Consider the following 14,647-nt stretch of genomic DNA (forward strand, 5'->3'; position numbering starts at 1 on the left):
GCTACCATCGCTCGATAGGAGACCGACGAGTCCACGATGATGATATACCGCAGCTCTGCACCGGACTTTGTCTTGATTGGTGCAGAAACAGAAAGTATCACTGCCAGAAAAGAAAACTGCCGGGGTCCAAAGGTGAGGATGTGGTCCAGAGGAGGGATGTCGCTGATGTATGTGACCCGCTTTGTTGAGAGCGGGTCTGCGAGTGTCGTGAATGTGTCTACCTCTGTTTCTCCTAATCTCGTTAGTTGAGGCACCAAGTACTCAAGCAAATAGCAGAGTCTTACTATCAGCACCTTCCTCCTGCTCACTGTCCTCTGTCTGCAGTCCAGATATCTCGTCCTGCTTATCCGTCTGCGATCCAGATATCTCCTCCACCGCATCCCTCGCCACAAGCTCACTCGCCAACGGTGCACCAACAAGCGTAATAACTCTCCTTCTCTTCCTCTTCCTGTCCGTCTCTTCGCATCCTCCAATCTCCATACTCACGACTGATCCTCCACTGTCCATCTCAAATCTCAAAAGCACAAAGCGCGTGCGAGAATCGCAGACACGTGAATGTAAGCAGTTGAGGCTCTTGTGCTTTACTTCACGTGATAACGCGCCGCTTTCGTTCCCGGCGCGTCGTAGCTGCTAGACAGACACTCGTCCATACTCTTCTTGATATCTCTTCTTACAACACTGCTTTTGTATGTTGTTTATACTGCTGAATTGAAGTCAGACTAAGATGAGCAGGACACACGCAATGCCGGAGCGACAGGTCCCTGTCTCGGTTCTCCCTGACAGATTCCGCTCCATCTTCACCTTCACCTCCTTCAACAAAGTCCAATCCGCCTGCTTCCCCGACGTCTACAACTCAGACGACAACATCGTTGTCTCTGCTCCGACTGGCGCCGGTAAAACCGTCATCTTTGATCTCGCCATCCTCCGCGCTTCTTCCCGCCAGCAGCAGCCCTCCAGCAGCAGCAGCATCAGCAGCAGCAGCAGCAGCAGCAAGAACTTTGCAAACGCAAAAATGGTTTACATTGCTCCTACGCGCGCTCTTTGCTACGAGCGCTGGAGAGACTGGTCTGTTAGATTTGCGGTGTTGGGCTTCTCGGTCGGGTTGCTCACGGGTGATACCGCGGCCGAAGAGTTGCAGATGGTGAAGAATACAGAGGTCATTGTCACTACGCCTGAGAAGTGGGACTCGACGACTAGGAAATGGAAGGATTATGATAAGCTGATGAGTCTTGTTACTGTTGTTTTGGTATTGCTTGTTGTGTTTTTTCTGGTCGTTGGTGGGCGATTCTAACTCGCTCTAGATTGACGAAGTCCATATCCTCAGAGAAAGTCGGGGAGCGACTTTAGAAGCAGTCGTGTCGAGAATGAAGTACCTCTGTCCCAGTGCTAGATTTGTGGCTCTGTCGGCCACGATTCCTAACGCTGAGGATATTGCTGAATGGCTTCGACGGTCATCAACGTCTCAAACTTGTGGGTAATCTCTTCTTTCTCATAACAAGCTGGACTAATTGATCCTGAAGTCCCCGCAAAGCTGTTCCGCTTCGGGGAAGAATACAGACCCGTTCCGCTTGAGACGTTCGTATACGGCTACGCCTCCAGCTCAAAGAACCTCTTCCAGCAAGACAAGTTATTCGACAACAAACTCGCCGAAGTGCTCGACACGCACTACTCTCAAAAGCCAATCATCATCTTCTGCGCCACTCGCAAGATCGCGGTCAGCACAGCAAAGAATCTCGCGAGCACTTGGATTGCTTCGCGAAGAGTGTTTTCGCATCCCGCGGGAGGGGCGAGTGCGGGGTTCCAAGATAGAGAGTTGAATGAGCTGGCTAAGAGTGGGGTCGTTTATCATCATGCTGGATTGACGTTTCCTGATCGGGCGCTTATCGAGAAGTTATTCTTGAGCAGGAAGATTTTGATCATCTGCTGTACTTCGACTCTGGCCATGGGTGTACGTATTCTTGCTCGTTGCGTTCCAAACACTTCTGACATTCTCTAGATCAACCTCCCAGCTCAGATGGTAATCATCAAAGGAACATCTTCCTGGGCAGACAACAAGATGCAGGAATACGCCGAATTCGATATTCAACAAATGATCGGCCGCGCCGGACGTCCTCAATTCGATATCTCGGGCACGGCAGTTATAATGACGACAAAAGACAACAAAAGCAAATACGAGCAAATCTCTCACGGCGAGGATATCGTCGAAAGTAGTCTGCACAAGAACCTGATCGAGCACATGAACGCGGAGATCGTGTTGCGGGTTATCAAAGATCGACGATCGGCTATTGGATGGCTTCAGTCTACGTTTCTCTACGTGCGCATCACTCAGAATCCGGAATACTACAGTATCGGAATCCCTGGAGTTCGGGACGTCGAAATCATCCTTGATCACATATATATGGAGAACATTGAGTTACTCAGGGAAGCTGAGATAGTGAATATGCCAGATGCAAATCACAGTGTCATTCTTCCTACCTCATATGGGCAGTCGATGGCTACTTTCTACATCAAGTTTGAGACCATGAAACTGTTCCAAAAGTCTGATGCTAACATGAACCTATCCGACACCTTGAAAGTGATTTCTGCGAGTTCAGAGTTCAAAGAGATAAACTTACGGCTCGGCGAGAAAAAGTTCTACAAAGAAATCAACAGCTCGAATGAGATCCGGTTCCCGTTCGCAAAGCCAAACGAGATTACAAGCTATGCTGAGAAAGTCAATCTGCTCATCCAAGCTGTTCTCGGACGGATCGAGAAGCCGAGCTACGACGGCGCGGGAAAGCATGTGGTACAAATGACGGCCGACAAGGGCATGGTCTGGCAACATGTGCATCGCCTCTCGAAATGTCTTATCGATTGCAAATCATACGTGCACGACGGAGCATCAGTCAGATCGGCGCTGGAGCTAATGCGGTCCATGAATGCCGAGGTATGGGACGGTACCCCACAAGTCTTGCTTCAGGTTGATGGTATCGGCCCCGTTTCGATGCGAAAACTGATTGCGGCGGGAATCAAGACGGTGGACGATCTCCGGCTCTGCGACGCGTTCAGGATCGAGCATGCGTTGGGAGTCTCAAGCGGTCGCGCGGCGAAACTGCTGCAAGATTCAGAAAAGATCCCAAGGTTCAAAGTCGCGCTCAAAAAGGTTTCAGAGACGCGGGTGAAGGATGGGGTTAATCTGTCTGTGAAAATTTCAATCACTGTGACCAACACGAATATCGTCAAATTCTACCATCGACAGTTAATCACCGTCTCGGTCCTCGTCGATCTTTCGGACGGAACTTTGGTCGATCTCCGGAGAGCGGTGTACAAAGCACTTTATACATCTTTTTTACGCACCTACTGACTTTATGATTGTGTATAGGTTTAACGATTTGAAGAGTGGCCGCGAATTTCTTTGCTCAGCGCATGTTGAGAAATGGACCGGAACGCCGCTAAAATGCCGTCTTTCGGTGGCGTGCGAGGAGCTAGGTACTTTTGAACCTTTATTACTAAGATAGGAATATGTCTGATAATTTGCATTGTGCAGTCGGAACTGAGGCTGTCGAGCAAATACTTTTAAACATGCACTCCGACAGCATCGTTTTCCTCAAACAGCTCGGGCAGCGATCGATGACAGATTATCGCAAAATCACAAAGTCAAACACGAGTGGCACGAAGTCGAACACGAGTGGCAAAAAAGGGTCGACTCAGGCATCGTTGCACGACGTACTGTTTCTGTCTTCATCTTCGTCGAGCAGCATTAATACTAGTCCTACTGTCAAGCCTTTGCAAAGCGAGCCTGCTGTCGCGGCTGAGAATAAGAGTGATGGGAACTCTAGTAGCTCGATCATTTATTCTGATCTGAACTTTGAGTCTATGCTGAGTGATATAAGGTCTGTATATGAGATAATGCTGGGAAGTCTCATAGGAACTAACGCAACCAAAAGAAGAGAAAATCAGTCAAAAGAGGCCGAGATAATTGAGCAATCGCAGCCATCTGACGATTTCGATCTAACAAGCGACGATCTGCGCGAACTTACGGCACCTATTCTGCCGCAGTCTGATTCTGCTAAACTTGATATATCTAGGAAACGGAAGGATACGAATGACGAGGTTGAGTTTGATAGGATGGGTGCAAAGAAGAGGGCGTGTACGACATTTAAAATCGGCGATGGCGATTTGGACGTGATCAGAGATGTCAGCCCCGCGACGCCTTCAAAGATCGCGCAGTCAAGAAAAGAACCGATGACAACAACATCTCCTGCGCGACTGAATCGCAAGGAACCTGTTTTCAGAAGTACCTATACAGAACAGCACCCTCCATCTTCATCAACCTTTTCAACCTCGCTCGCCGCTCCAAGCACTTCACCATCCGCAGACTCCACGAGCCGAAGACTAACAACCGACAGTAGCTCGATCATGGATATCTCTAGCACATACGACGCCGACGCGTTCTTCAAAATGATGGAGAATTTACGCACAGAACGGCCCCAGAAAGTAGACGCATGTGCTTCTGCGTCTAGTCGCAATAACGCGAGCTCGACATATGCTACTGCGACTACACTCGACACTCCCCAACAGCCGACACAGCTCGATAAAACATCAAATACACAGAGGCAGAACGATTTACGTACTCCAGTCAAGTTTGCAAAGTTGACTGATTTTCTGCAAGAATACGTGGATATCGTTGATCCGTAGAAGGAAGTTGTTTGAGTTCTACTACGCGCGATACGATTCTGTGAACTGTAATATTATTTGCTAGACGTAGTCTTCCTTGCTCTAAATCATCTCAATAGTGATATAAATATATACTTATCTTAAAACGTGAAAAGGAAATCCTTCAAAAAAACATATTGTAGGGCAAAAAAAATAGCAAAAAAAAGAGCCTAACGGGGGTCTCGAACCCCCAACCTTGAGATGACTTCTAAGGAAGAACTTAAGAGTCTCACGCTCTGCCAATTGAGCTAGCCAGGCTTCTTGTTGGAAAAAAATATTTCTAGCCAGCTATAAGCTGTGTCTTTAGTTGATTTTAATTGTCGTAATTGTTGGAGATTATTAGCTATGTGGGGATCTTTCTTTGGGGTGTGGTAGAAAATGTGGGAGTTGAGGGTGTGGTTTGTGCTGGATTTAGTTTGAGTGGTCTGCTGACGCGGTATATGATCATCTTTTGTAAAGCTACTGGTCTTAGGATATCATTGAAGACTACAAGATATCAATGAAGACTACAGTGAAATAATAATGATGATGATGTTTATAGACTACAGTGAAATAGAAGAACGATAAAGAACGAAGGACTTTTGAGTTATTATTACAATACAACAATAACCATCTATACTATCATACAGTCTCTAACGACCACCCCAATGTAGAAGAAAGAAAAGTAACCCCAACGCAAAGACAATACACAGAAACCCAATATGTAGTCGCTAAGATTTACTTATTTACTTGACTTTTCAGAGAACTTTGCCCAGAGTTGGTTGTATGCCCCGGTCATAGTCTGTAACTTCGCCTTTAGTTCTTCGATCTCTTTCTTGTCTTGTTCGGAGGAGGGGAGTTGTGTTGACTCGTCTGTTGTGGATGGTGTTGTTGGTGTATTCTTGTCTGTGTCTGATTTAGTCTGTGTCGGTTTCCGTTGCGAGGAAGGTTTAAGTGACCCCGTAAAGCCAGGAGGCACGATAGCGTTCGGCTGAGTTTTGATAAACTGCTCGTGATCAGGACCAGACGGTTGGTTGACTAACTGGGTAATAGACACGTTTGGCGCGGAAAAAGGAGTAGGCAGAGACCATGAGTTGTGGTTTCGTTCGAATTGCTGGTCGAAGCTGAATTTCAGAGACTCGAGTTGGAAGTATTTTGTGGCGGGGAGGGATTGTTGAATTTTGACGTAGAATACCGGTGCTAAAAGTTGTCTAGAGTTAGAGACAGGTAGATGGAGAGATGTAGTATCGACTCACTTTTCGCGGGTCCGAGTTTCTTCATAATCTGATGCGACGAAATATCCCACAACAGCACAACGCCGTCTTCACCCCCCGACACGAGCTGCGTGGCGTCGAACGACAAGTCGAGCGAGAGCACTTTAGCAGAATGCGAATCAAACCGCGCGTACGCGTCCGACTCGACGTTGACGACTCGTTGCAGACCGCCGTTGTATTCTAGCCCTGTGCCGTCGTTGGAGGAGCGGTAGAGGTCGATGTGGATGATGGAGCCGGAGTCGGTGCCGACGTAGATTGCGCGCTCGGCGGGGTCGAGGGCGAGGCATGTGCCTGTGCCGTTAAAGACGTAGGTGGTGTAGAGGCGTAAATCAGACGCATTCCAGACCTGCCATATGTTAGACCAACACCCTACAAACGGAATAAGCAGAGAAGACATACCATGCAGGTTCCATCAGCTGCGGTGCTATAAAGCCTAGCCTCGAGCGAACTTCCATACCCGCAAGCAAGTCCAGTGATGGGCAGCTTATGCTGATTCGAGCTACAAACAGGCTGCAGCTCTTCATATCGCGACTGCGCTCTCACGAGATCAATCAGTCGCCAGCCTAGTATCCTGCTATCGTGCCCGCCGCTGAACAGCATGCCGTCGTCGTGCGAAAACACGAGGCAGCTGATTTCGCCGTAGTGGACTTCTTTGTAAAGCAAGCATACTCCAGAGGTAAGCTAAAGACGCTGTCAGCATAGCTCTTTCTTCACAAACAAAAAATATACGTACATCCCAGACGATGAGCTTCCCGCTCGCAGTCCCAGCCACCAAAAACTTTCCACTGTGAGTAGCAGCAAGACAGCTGAGCTTGTCCGGCACAAACAGTTTCTGCACCGGCCCGTCCTTTGCATACGAGTAGACGTTGATAATCGCTTTCTTTGCCTGCGCAGCCAGCACCACAGACTCGTTGACTACGACCCGGTTACTGAACGATCCAGATTGCTTGAACGTCTTGACCGTCGAGAGCCCAGAGTTAAACTTGCCGACCGAGATCGTGCCGTCGTCTTTGGGACCGCTGGAAGCGGTGCAGTAGATCAGATACTCGTCTATCATGGAGTCTGCCATGGTCTCCGAGATCCTTTAGTGAGTGGTGATGTGTGAATGTTGTAAGAAAGAAGGATTTGCGGATGTCGAGAAATAATCATCGTGCGGCTCAATTTTTTTTTTGCGATGCCGAAGTTTGAACACTTTTGACAATATTTACGTATCCCCAGATTATAAGTAAAACAAAGAAAGATGAGCAAATACATCTGCACAATAATCTCAAAGACGCCAATCTCACCAGCTCAGCGCGATGCGTGGACCTCGCTGGCCTCCTCCCTCAGCGTGACAGTAACCAGCACCAAGGTCCTCTCCGACCGCGCGGAAGACTACACGATCCAACTACCCGCCAACCTCGAGTTCAGCGCGCTGAAGGCAGCAGTGAACCCGATATGTCTGCAGGAGAAGATTGATGTTTGCTTGCAGCCGGATAATGTGTTCCGCAGGGGGAAGAGGCTGGTGGTGTTTGATATGGACTCGACGTTGATCAGACAGGAGGTCATTGATATGATTGCCGCCTATGCGGATGTCGAGGACCGCGTTTCTGTATGCTCTTCTCCGTTTTCCTCAACTGTGGTGTATCTACCAGTTGCTAACATACTATAGGCAATCACGGCCCTGGCAATGAACGGCGAGATCGATTTCAACGAATCCCTCCGCCGACGCGCATCTCTGCTCGAAGGTGTACCAGCGACTGTGTTTGAGTCGCTGAAGAGCAAGATTGAGATTACAACCGGCGCCATAGAACTCTGCAAGGTGCTGAAGAAGGAAGGATATACTCTTGCTGTACTCAGCGGAGGGTTTATCCCGCTCGCGAGCTGGTTGAAGGGACAGTTGGGTCTTGACTATGCTTTCGCAAATACTGTGCGCGGTCCCCTAAGTTTTCATAATGTTTCTCATACCGTAATACTCTCTTGCTAACATCACTTCTCCAGCTGGAGGTATCACCCGACGGCACAGCTCTAACAGGCAAAGTCCTCGGCGACATCGTCAACGCCGAGCGAAAAGCCCATCTCCTCCGGCAGATCGCAGAGGAGAAGAGTATCGAGCTACAAGAGTCCATGGCTGTCGGCGACGGCGCGAACGATCTGGTGATGATGGGCACGGCCGGCTACGGCGTCGCTTGGAATGCAAAACCGATTGTGCAGGCAAAGGCGCCGGCGAGACTGAATACTGAGTCGCTACAGGATATATTGTATATTCTTGGATACACTTTGGACGAGCAGACTGCTTTGCTGGGCGATTCATAGATTTATAGAGAATGATTATAGATTAGTTTTCTATCAGTAGTGGTGATGTTTTTCATCCTCCAACTTCAACGGCACAGAAACTCCAAGCAAAACCTCAAGCGGCCCAGTAGACTTGATAAACTCGAGCTGCTCGGTTGACTTTGCCATCAACATGCCGACCATACCGGTCGCATTAACCGACACGTCTTCGTAAAACGCCTTTGTCCGAGGCGCCATGAACATCCATTCCTTTGTCATGGCAAAGTTGAACGCGATACCCTTTTGGCCGTGCTCGTGAAGAGCGGTCAGCGTGCGCGCGAGAAGGGACGAGAAGCGCATTACGAGGTCTTCGGCGGTGGCGGAGGGTGGGATCGGCAGGACAAAGTGCGCGAATGGGATCTCGGGGTTGAAGGTTGGGAACTCGCCGATTGCATCTGTATCTCGTTAGATCATGCTTTCTTTGTGTTGTTGTGGAAGGTCTACTGCAGAAGACACATACCTTGGCTCTTTGAGTTACCATACGTCAAGGCCACATCAGGAATAAGCTTGGATTTCTCGGGAATCGGAATAAACTGCACATGCTTATGACTCTGACTAGCGCCAGAGACCTCGCCGCAATTATAAAACGCCATCAGCTTCTTTCCATCCTCGACACTGTCAGCCTGCAAACAGGCCCAGGTCGCTTCCAGATCCTCCTCCGAGAGCGGCGAGGACTGCGGCCTGAAGTCTTTGGTGATGCAGAGGAAGTGGTATGGGACGATGCTGAATTTGTTGAGAACAAGTCGGTAGTCGGGGCCAAGGTCGCAGAGAAGGAGGTCGGGGTCGGGATTGAGGAATGGGTTGAACTGTTGATATTAGAATCTGTAGTTGATGATTTGGTTTGAGGAAGAAATACCTTTGGTTTTGGAGTTTTGTCTTCTGATTTCTCTTCAGACGGAGCAGGTTTCTTTGACAGCCCCTCTGCAAGTCTTATTTGGAACTATTCAGATGTTAGAATACAACTATACGCAGATATGAATATGCAGCAACAACCCACCGACACGTTCTTAACCTCCACATCCTCAGCAACCGAGTCCGTGAAAACAAGAGTCCCGCTCTTTTTCGCGTCCTCGAACTTTGACCGCAGCAACTCAGCAAACGAGTCCGGAAGTGAGACAGCCATTTCGCTTGTATTTTTTGAATGATAGAGTGCCGGTGTGTAGAGTCGGCGGTTGAGTTGGTGGAGGTGCTTTAGACTCGTGTGGAGGCGGATCATGAGTTGGATGAGATGGAAACCCTACGCAGCTAAGTTTACTTATGCAGACTACGATCAGATATCAGCAGAGAATATGTCATTTATATCATTACTATCTCAAATGATTCAATAAACCTGCTTCCTCTTAGGGGGTCGGACATAACTGAAAGAATATAGTGTCAATTCCACCAACTCAGGAATAGAATGCATGAAACTTACCTCAACGGCTTCGGCGCAAAGCAGATATCTAGAAAACTGCGAACGCTGATGTTTGAATTCCGCACTCGATGTCTTTGCTCTTTTGGAAGTCGTGTCTCTATGATCTACAAAGATATAAGTATTTAAGCTGCATCTGGCAACGCATCACTTACCTGTTCACGAGTATTCATACCCCGGCACAGCAAGGACATATGGAAGACCAGTAACGCAGCTGGGTAGAGAAGGCCGACAGCGCAGTAGAGCGCGAGAGCAAAGCACACGGGAGCCGATCGCAAGGCGTCGAGAGTGGATGCTTGGTGGTCGCGTTTCCAGAGAAAGACGGCTAGGAAGCTGGAGATGGAGGTGAGGAGGGCGAGGATGGAGGAGGATGCGATGAAGGTGAAGAAGTATCTGCAGAAGAGTTAGTGTTGCTTCTATGAAGATAGTTATATGGATACCGACCTGTAGTTTCGAGCACCGACACAGACATTTAACCATTTGCAGTGATGGTCCAATCGATCTAGAGATCATTAGTTAAATGCAGAAAATGACTCAGGCTCAGGCAACACACCTATACAGCAATCGCAGGTCCGGCAATGACTAGCTCGAGCAGGCCTCCATATGTTGCATACGGTGCAGTACTTTACCGCCAGGTCGATTGTAGGCGCGAGAGGGTCATTTGTGCGGTAGGGGATGTAAACGACAGTTTCTTGTTCTGAAGCTGGATGCTCGTCTTCGGCGTGGATGCCTCGCGGGAGGACCTGCGATATGAGTCAGAATAGGGCACGTAGATAAAATAGAAGAGTAGAATGACATACGCCGGGATCAGAGGTGAGCTTGAACAAAGAAGAAAGAGACAAGACGAGGAGATAGGCGACGAGTATTGGGATCGCTGGCGAAAGACGATGCCATATCCGGGGCGCGCTGTGACGAGTGAGCTTGAAACAAGAAAAAAACAAGAAGAAAACAAGCAATACTATAAAAGACACACACCAGAATCCAAAGTAGAGTCCAACAGGAACTACGATAGCAACCACAGCCAGCAGATTTGTAGGCGGACCTACAGAAGTCTGGAGACGGCCGCCGAGGAAGAACCTGGCGTTGCCCTGGAAGACAGGGAGGCTGCTGCTGGGTTGGTCTTCGAGCTCATTCACCGCCGGCTGCTGCTTCTCCAGAGCCATGATGCTGTTTTGATCTATTGTTGTGACAATAAGTGAGATTCGGCGGGTTATTGCAGATATCAGATAACAGCAGACGTGGATCAGGGGTCTACTGCGGCGTATTGGCATTTGTTGGCATATCGTTATACAACATGTTAACTACTACTGTGTCTTTGATACCTACAGCTATTCAGCAGCTCATTCTACATCTACAACAACAGCAAATAATCCTCTTATCGCATCTTCTCCACAACTTTCTATTATCTCTGCGTGGACCGGCACCGACGAGCAGCTCGACAACGGTCTCTGACGTCATCGTCGTAGCCGCACGCGACGCGATCGACATCGCCAACCGCTCCACTTCTTTCTTTTTTGGTATTCGTAGAGGATCAAAGACAAGAAGTGTTGATAAGAAGTGATTGTAATTGATTGTATTATAGTAGAATAGTGCTGTGGCAGCGATATAGCGAGAGCGATGTGGCAGCGGGCAGTCAGGTCGAGATATCGCTCCGTCCCTGCTCCTGATCTCTTGTAATATCACAATGATAAGCAATCAACAATGAAAGACATAAACTCGCCTGAGCTCATCTCGGATCGGATGACATCACCCAGATCTGCCACATGATTATTGGCCCTCCCGCTGCCTGCCCTATGCGGTAATCGCTCCACCCAGTTCTTGCCGATCTCGGTCGTCTTTAACCATCTTGGACTCATTCTCCTGACCGACGTTGAGGGATTTGGAGGCAACGCCAATCACCCAGAGCCTTTATAACAGGGACGCATCTGCCGTGGATCTCATTCCTTATCTTTCTCCCCAGTCTACTTCCTGCAGAAACCAACAGTATTTTCAGCAACAACATCACAGCACAATGTCTCCTGCTACTCAGCATATGGCTGATGCCTCCCACCAGCTCAACTCCTACGGCCGTCGCCACCCAGGCCTCTACCTCCTCGGCGGGACCGTGCTGATCACCATGGGCGCGATGGGCTACTGGGCCGGTAAGTCTGACCTCTGCCAGGAGATTGTCTAGCTCGCCATCTAACAGAGACCATGCTTAGGAATTTCCGGTGGATCTTCAGAGTCGTTCGCGCACATGAAGCCCAGCCAGAAGAACAAATGGGCGGGCAGCGAAGAGGTCAAGAACAGTATCAACTTTCCTCTGGCTGATCATATCAAGGACACCAAGAGTATGTGGTCAGTTTACTTTATCAGGTCTCGATAGTTACTGACAGTAGTGCAGAATAAACAGGAAGATTTGAATGAGTAGGAGTATCATCACAGACACAGTATACAGACAGGATATATGTATTCCTGAATATAACACAGTTATTAGTACAAATTACTAGTTTTAACTAGTTAAGTAGAATAGAAATAGGAAATAGTGAAAGAACTTCCCACCGGGTAACTCCAAACTCTAAAGGAAATAAGAAACTGCGAGAATTAAAGCAACCAGACGATAACCGCGAACTCTCGACTCGTTGACTTGTTCGCCAGCGGCGGGATAGCAGAGGTTTTTACAGTAATCTGCGGTTCAATTACTGTTGTTACTTGTGCCGTTGTTAATTGTGTGGTTTATTGTGCTGTAATTGCGTCGTGGTGAACTCAGCATCGTCAGTCGTTGTTCCTGCCTTGTTCGCATATCATCAACTTCTCCACCCGCAAATCTCCACATCTCCTCTCCGCCACTTCTACTCCTCCTCTCTGCATCTTCCTGACCTCCTCACTCAACAAAAGCACTCATGCCGAGCGATCCGGTCGAGCCTGAGTCCAAGCCACTCCTTCCGGATGATGAGAAACCCACAAAGAAGCCGGAGAGAGTACACTCGATCGATACCATCCTCACTTTCCAAGCATGGATCTATGACCTGATTATCTGGTCCTGGTCGGGTGAGTCTATACTACAGATTTCGAAATTGTTAAAGAACCACTATTAACACGCACAATCTAGTCGTTTTCGACCTCTTCTTTCGGGAAATCCGGCCACGCGGTGCTTACAGGATCCCCCGACACGGACCGATCATCTTCGTCGCTGCTCCTCATGCAAACCAGTTCATCGACCCAATCATGCTCATGCGCTTGATCCGCAACGAAGCCGGCCGCCGAGTCTCCTTCCTCATCGCTGCCGCGTCCATGAAGCGCAAGTTCATCGGAACAATCGCAAAGGCTATCAACACCATCCCCGTCGCGCGTGCACAAGACCTCGCAAAACCAGCGTCCGGCACAGTCTATATCAAAGACAGATCAGATACAGAGACATTATACGGGGAAAACACGAAATTCACTACAGAGTGCGTCGTCGGTGGTCTAATCATGCTCTCCAAAAACGTTGGCACCGCAGAGATCTCGGAGATTGTCTCTGATTCTGAACTAAAACTCAAGAAACCATTCAAGGACAAAGCTCTCGACGCCCTAAGGCACGACAAGCTCACTTACAAGTCTGCTCCAAAGATCCAACAGAAAGAAGTATACGAGCAAGTGTTCCACTACCTCAACAATGGCGGATGTATCGGCATCTTTCCCGAAGGCGGCTCCCACGACCGGCCAGACCTGCTTCCTCTCAAGGCCGGTGTCGCAATCATGGCTCTCGGGGCAATCGACCACAACCCAGACTGCAACGTCAAAATCGTGCCCTGCGGCATGAATTATTTCCACCCCCACAAATTTCGCTCGAGAGCTGTCGTCGAGTTTGGCCCTCCTTTGGATGTCCCGGCCGATCTAGTCGCCAAATATCACGAAGGAGGCGAAGCCCGTCGCACAGCTGTCTCGACCATGCTGGGAATGGTGCAGAGCGCTCTGCTGGCGGTTACAGTTACCTCACCCGATTACGACACGATGATGGTCATCCAGGCTGCTCGCCGGCTATACAAGCCTCTGCATAAGAAATTCCCAATCTCGCTCACGATCGAAATGAACCGCCGCTTGATTGTTGGCTACACACACTACAAGAACGATCCGCGTATTATCCATCTGCGAGAGGGAGTCACGAGATATAACCAAAACCTGCGGCATTTGGGTATCCTAGATCATCAGGTCGAGTACGCGACCATGTCAACCGGGGTTATCGCGGTTAAGCTCATCTACCGGTCGCTCAAGCTCTCGATCTTGCTTCTTGGTGCTCTTCCTGGAGCAATTCTGTTTGCTCCGGTATTTATTGCCACCAAGAAAATATCAAAAGCAAAGGCCGCGCAGGCTTTGAAGGCCTCGACTGTTAAGGTCCAAGCACGCGATGTCATTGCGACATGGAAGATCCTGGTCGCTCTCGGATTAGCTCCAGCGCTGTACTGGGTCTACGCACTTCTAGCAACCTGGATCACCTGGAAGTACAACCTCGTACCTCAATTCAGGCCGATCTGGCTCGTCACGCTCTTCTTTTTGATCCTCTTCCCGATGATTACCTACGCCGCGCTCCGAATCGGCGAGATCGGAATGGACATCTTCAAGTCTCTTAAACCACTCGTTACCTGTCTCAACCCCAACAAGACTACCTCACTTGCTAAACTTCGCATCACAAGAGAAGAACTCTCGAAAGAAGTCACGGAAATGATCAATTCGCTTGGTCCCGAGCTGTTCCCGGAGTTTGACTCGCATAGGCAAAACAGCCAGCAGCTGTTTCCCGAGAACACTATGCTGCTTCCTGACGAAAATGCCACTGATGGCCGCTACGACTTGGCTTATTAATTTCTAATTCATATCTTTGTATCATTATTGCAATAATATTGCTTTGCAGTAACAGTAGGCAGCAACAGTAAACCCTACACAAGCCCCTCATCCATGTAATCGCACAGAGAATTTGTTTTGCTCCTCGACGCTCTTTTCTCTTTTTCTTTTCTCG

General features: G+C 48.9%; 8 protein-coding genes and 1 non-coding gene across 9 annotated transcripts; 5 read left to right on the top strand and 4 right to left on the bottom strand.

Annotated features, from left to right (window-relative positions):
* Window positions 1-742: 742 nt before the first annotated feature.
* On the top strand, window positions 743-3,343 carry BZA70DRAFT_241127 (putative DEAD/DEAH box DNA helicase; the record flags this gene model as incomplete). The annotated part of the gene is made up of 4 exons (XM_064910525.1): window positions 743-1,246; window positions 1,302-1,470; window positions 1,521-1,948; window positions 1,997-3,343. The coding sequence occupies 4 exons, from the start codon at window positions 743-745 to the stop codon at window positions 3,341-3,343; spliced, it is 2,448 nt and encodes an 815-aa protein (XP_064766707.1).
* A 102-nt stretch (window positions 3,344-3,445) lies between these two features.
* On the top strand, window positions 3,446-4,787 carry BZA70DRAFT_283130 (uncharacterized protein). Its single transcript, XM_064913390.1, has one exon. It carries the CDS (start codon window positions 3,502-3,504, stop codon window positions 4,675-4,677), a length of 1,176 nt encoding a protein of 391 aa, XP_064766708.1. The 5' UTR covers window positions 3,446-3,501; the 3' UTR covers window positions 4,678-4,787.
* A 75-nt stretch (window positions 4,788-4,862) lies between these two features.
* Window positions 4,863-4,953, bottom strand: BZA70DRAFT_t75. Its single transcript has one exon. It is a non-coding gene; the product is annotated as a tRNA-Lys (tRNA).
* Window positions 4,954-5,164: 211 nt separating this feature from the next.
* BZA70DRAFT_72282 (WD40-repeat-containing domain protein) lies at window positions 5,165-7,097 on the bottom strand. Its single transcript, XM_064915355.1, has 4 exons — window positions 6,682-7,097; window positions 6,348-6,629; window positions 5,931-6,294; window positions 5,165-5,874 (listed from the first exon to the last, which is right to left on the bottom strand). The coding sequence occupies exons 1-4, from the start codon at window positions 7,015-7,017 to the stop codon at window positions 5,417-5,419; spliced, it is 1,440 nt and encodes a 479-aa protein (XP_064766709.1). The 5' UTR covers window positions 7,018-7,097; the 3' UTR covers window positions 5,165-5,416.
* Window position 7,098: 1 nt separating this feature from the next.
* On the top strand, window positions 7,099-8,261 carry BZA70DRAFT_72285 (HAD-like domain-containing protein). The gene is made up of 3 exons (XM_064915356.1): window positions 7,099-7,539; window positions 7,600-7,857; window positions 7,929-8,261. The coding sequence occupies exons 1-3, from the start codon at window positions 7,189-7,191 to the stop codon at window positions 8,241-8,243; spliced, it is 924 nt and encodes a 307-aa protein (XP_064766710.1). The 5' UTR covers window positions 7,099-7,188; the 3' UTR covers window positions 8,244-8,261.
* A 15-nt stretch (window positions 8,262-8,276) lies between these two features.
* BZA70DRAFT_299977 (HIT-like domain-containing protein) lies at window positions 8,277-9,384 on the bottom strand (the record flags this gene model as incomplete). Its single annotated transcript, XM_064914680.1, has 4 exons — window positions 8,277-8,656; window positions 8,722-9,067; window positions 9,118-9,201; window positions 9,259-9,384. 4 exons carry the CDS (start codon window positions 9,382-9,384, stop codon window positions 8,277-8,279), a joined length of 936 nt encoding a protein of 311 aa, XP_064766711.1.
* Window positions 9,385-9,535: 151 nt separating this feature from the next.
* On the bottom strand, window positions 9,536-11,233 carry BZA70DRAFT_72324 (palmitoyltransferase erf2). Its single transcript, XM_064915357.1, has 7 exons — window positions 10,648-11,233; window positions 10,473-10,578; window positions 10,226-10,415; window positions 10,117-10,174; window positions 9,828-10,065; window positions 9,676-9,779; window positions 9,536-9,619 (listed from the first exon to the last, which is right to left on the bottom strand). The coding sequence occupies exons 1-7, from the start codon at window positions 10,941-10,943 to the stop codon at window positions 9,583-9,585; spliced, it is 1,029 nt and encodes a 342-aa protein (XP_064766712.1). The 5' UTR covers window positions 10,944-11,233; the 3' UTR covers window positions 9,536-9,582.
* A 450-nt stretch (window positions 11,234-11,683) lies between these two features.
* On the top strand, window positions 11,684-12,078 carry BZA70DRAFT_291263 (uncharacterized protein; the record flags this gene model as incomplete). Its single annotated transcript, XM_064914282.1, has 3 exons — window positions 11,684-11,813; window positions 11,874-12,002; window positions 12,065-12,078. 3 exons carry the CDS (start codon window positions 11,684-11,686, stop codon window positions 12,076-12,078), a joined length of 273 nt encoding a protein of 90 aa, XP_064766713.1.
* A 206-nt stretch (window positions 12,079-12,284) lies between these two features.
* Window positions 12,285-14,568, top strand: BZA70DRAFT_297005 (uncharacterized protein). The gene is made up of 2 exons (XM_064914549.1): window positions 12,285-12,702; window positions 12,764-14,568. The coding sequence occupies exons 1-2, from the start codon at window positions 12,555-12,557 to the stop codon at window positions 14,491-14,493; spliced, it is 1,878 nt and encodes a 625-aa protein (XP_064766714.1). The 5' UTR covers window positions 12,285-12,554; the 3' UTR covers window positions 14,494-14,568.
* Window positions 14,569-14,647: the final 79 nt, after the last annotated feature.

Source organism: Myxozyma melibiosi, assembly GCF_037950935.1.
Source record: "Myxozyma melibiosi strain Phaff 52-87 chromosome Unknown BZA70scaffold_11, whole genome shotgun sequence".
NCBI lineage: Eukaryota > Fungi > Ascomycota > Lipomycetes > Lipomycetales > Lipomycetaceae > Myxozyma > Myxozyma melibiosi.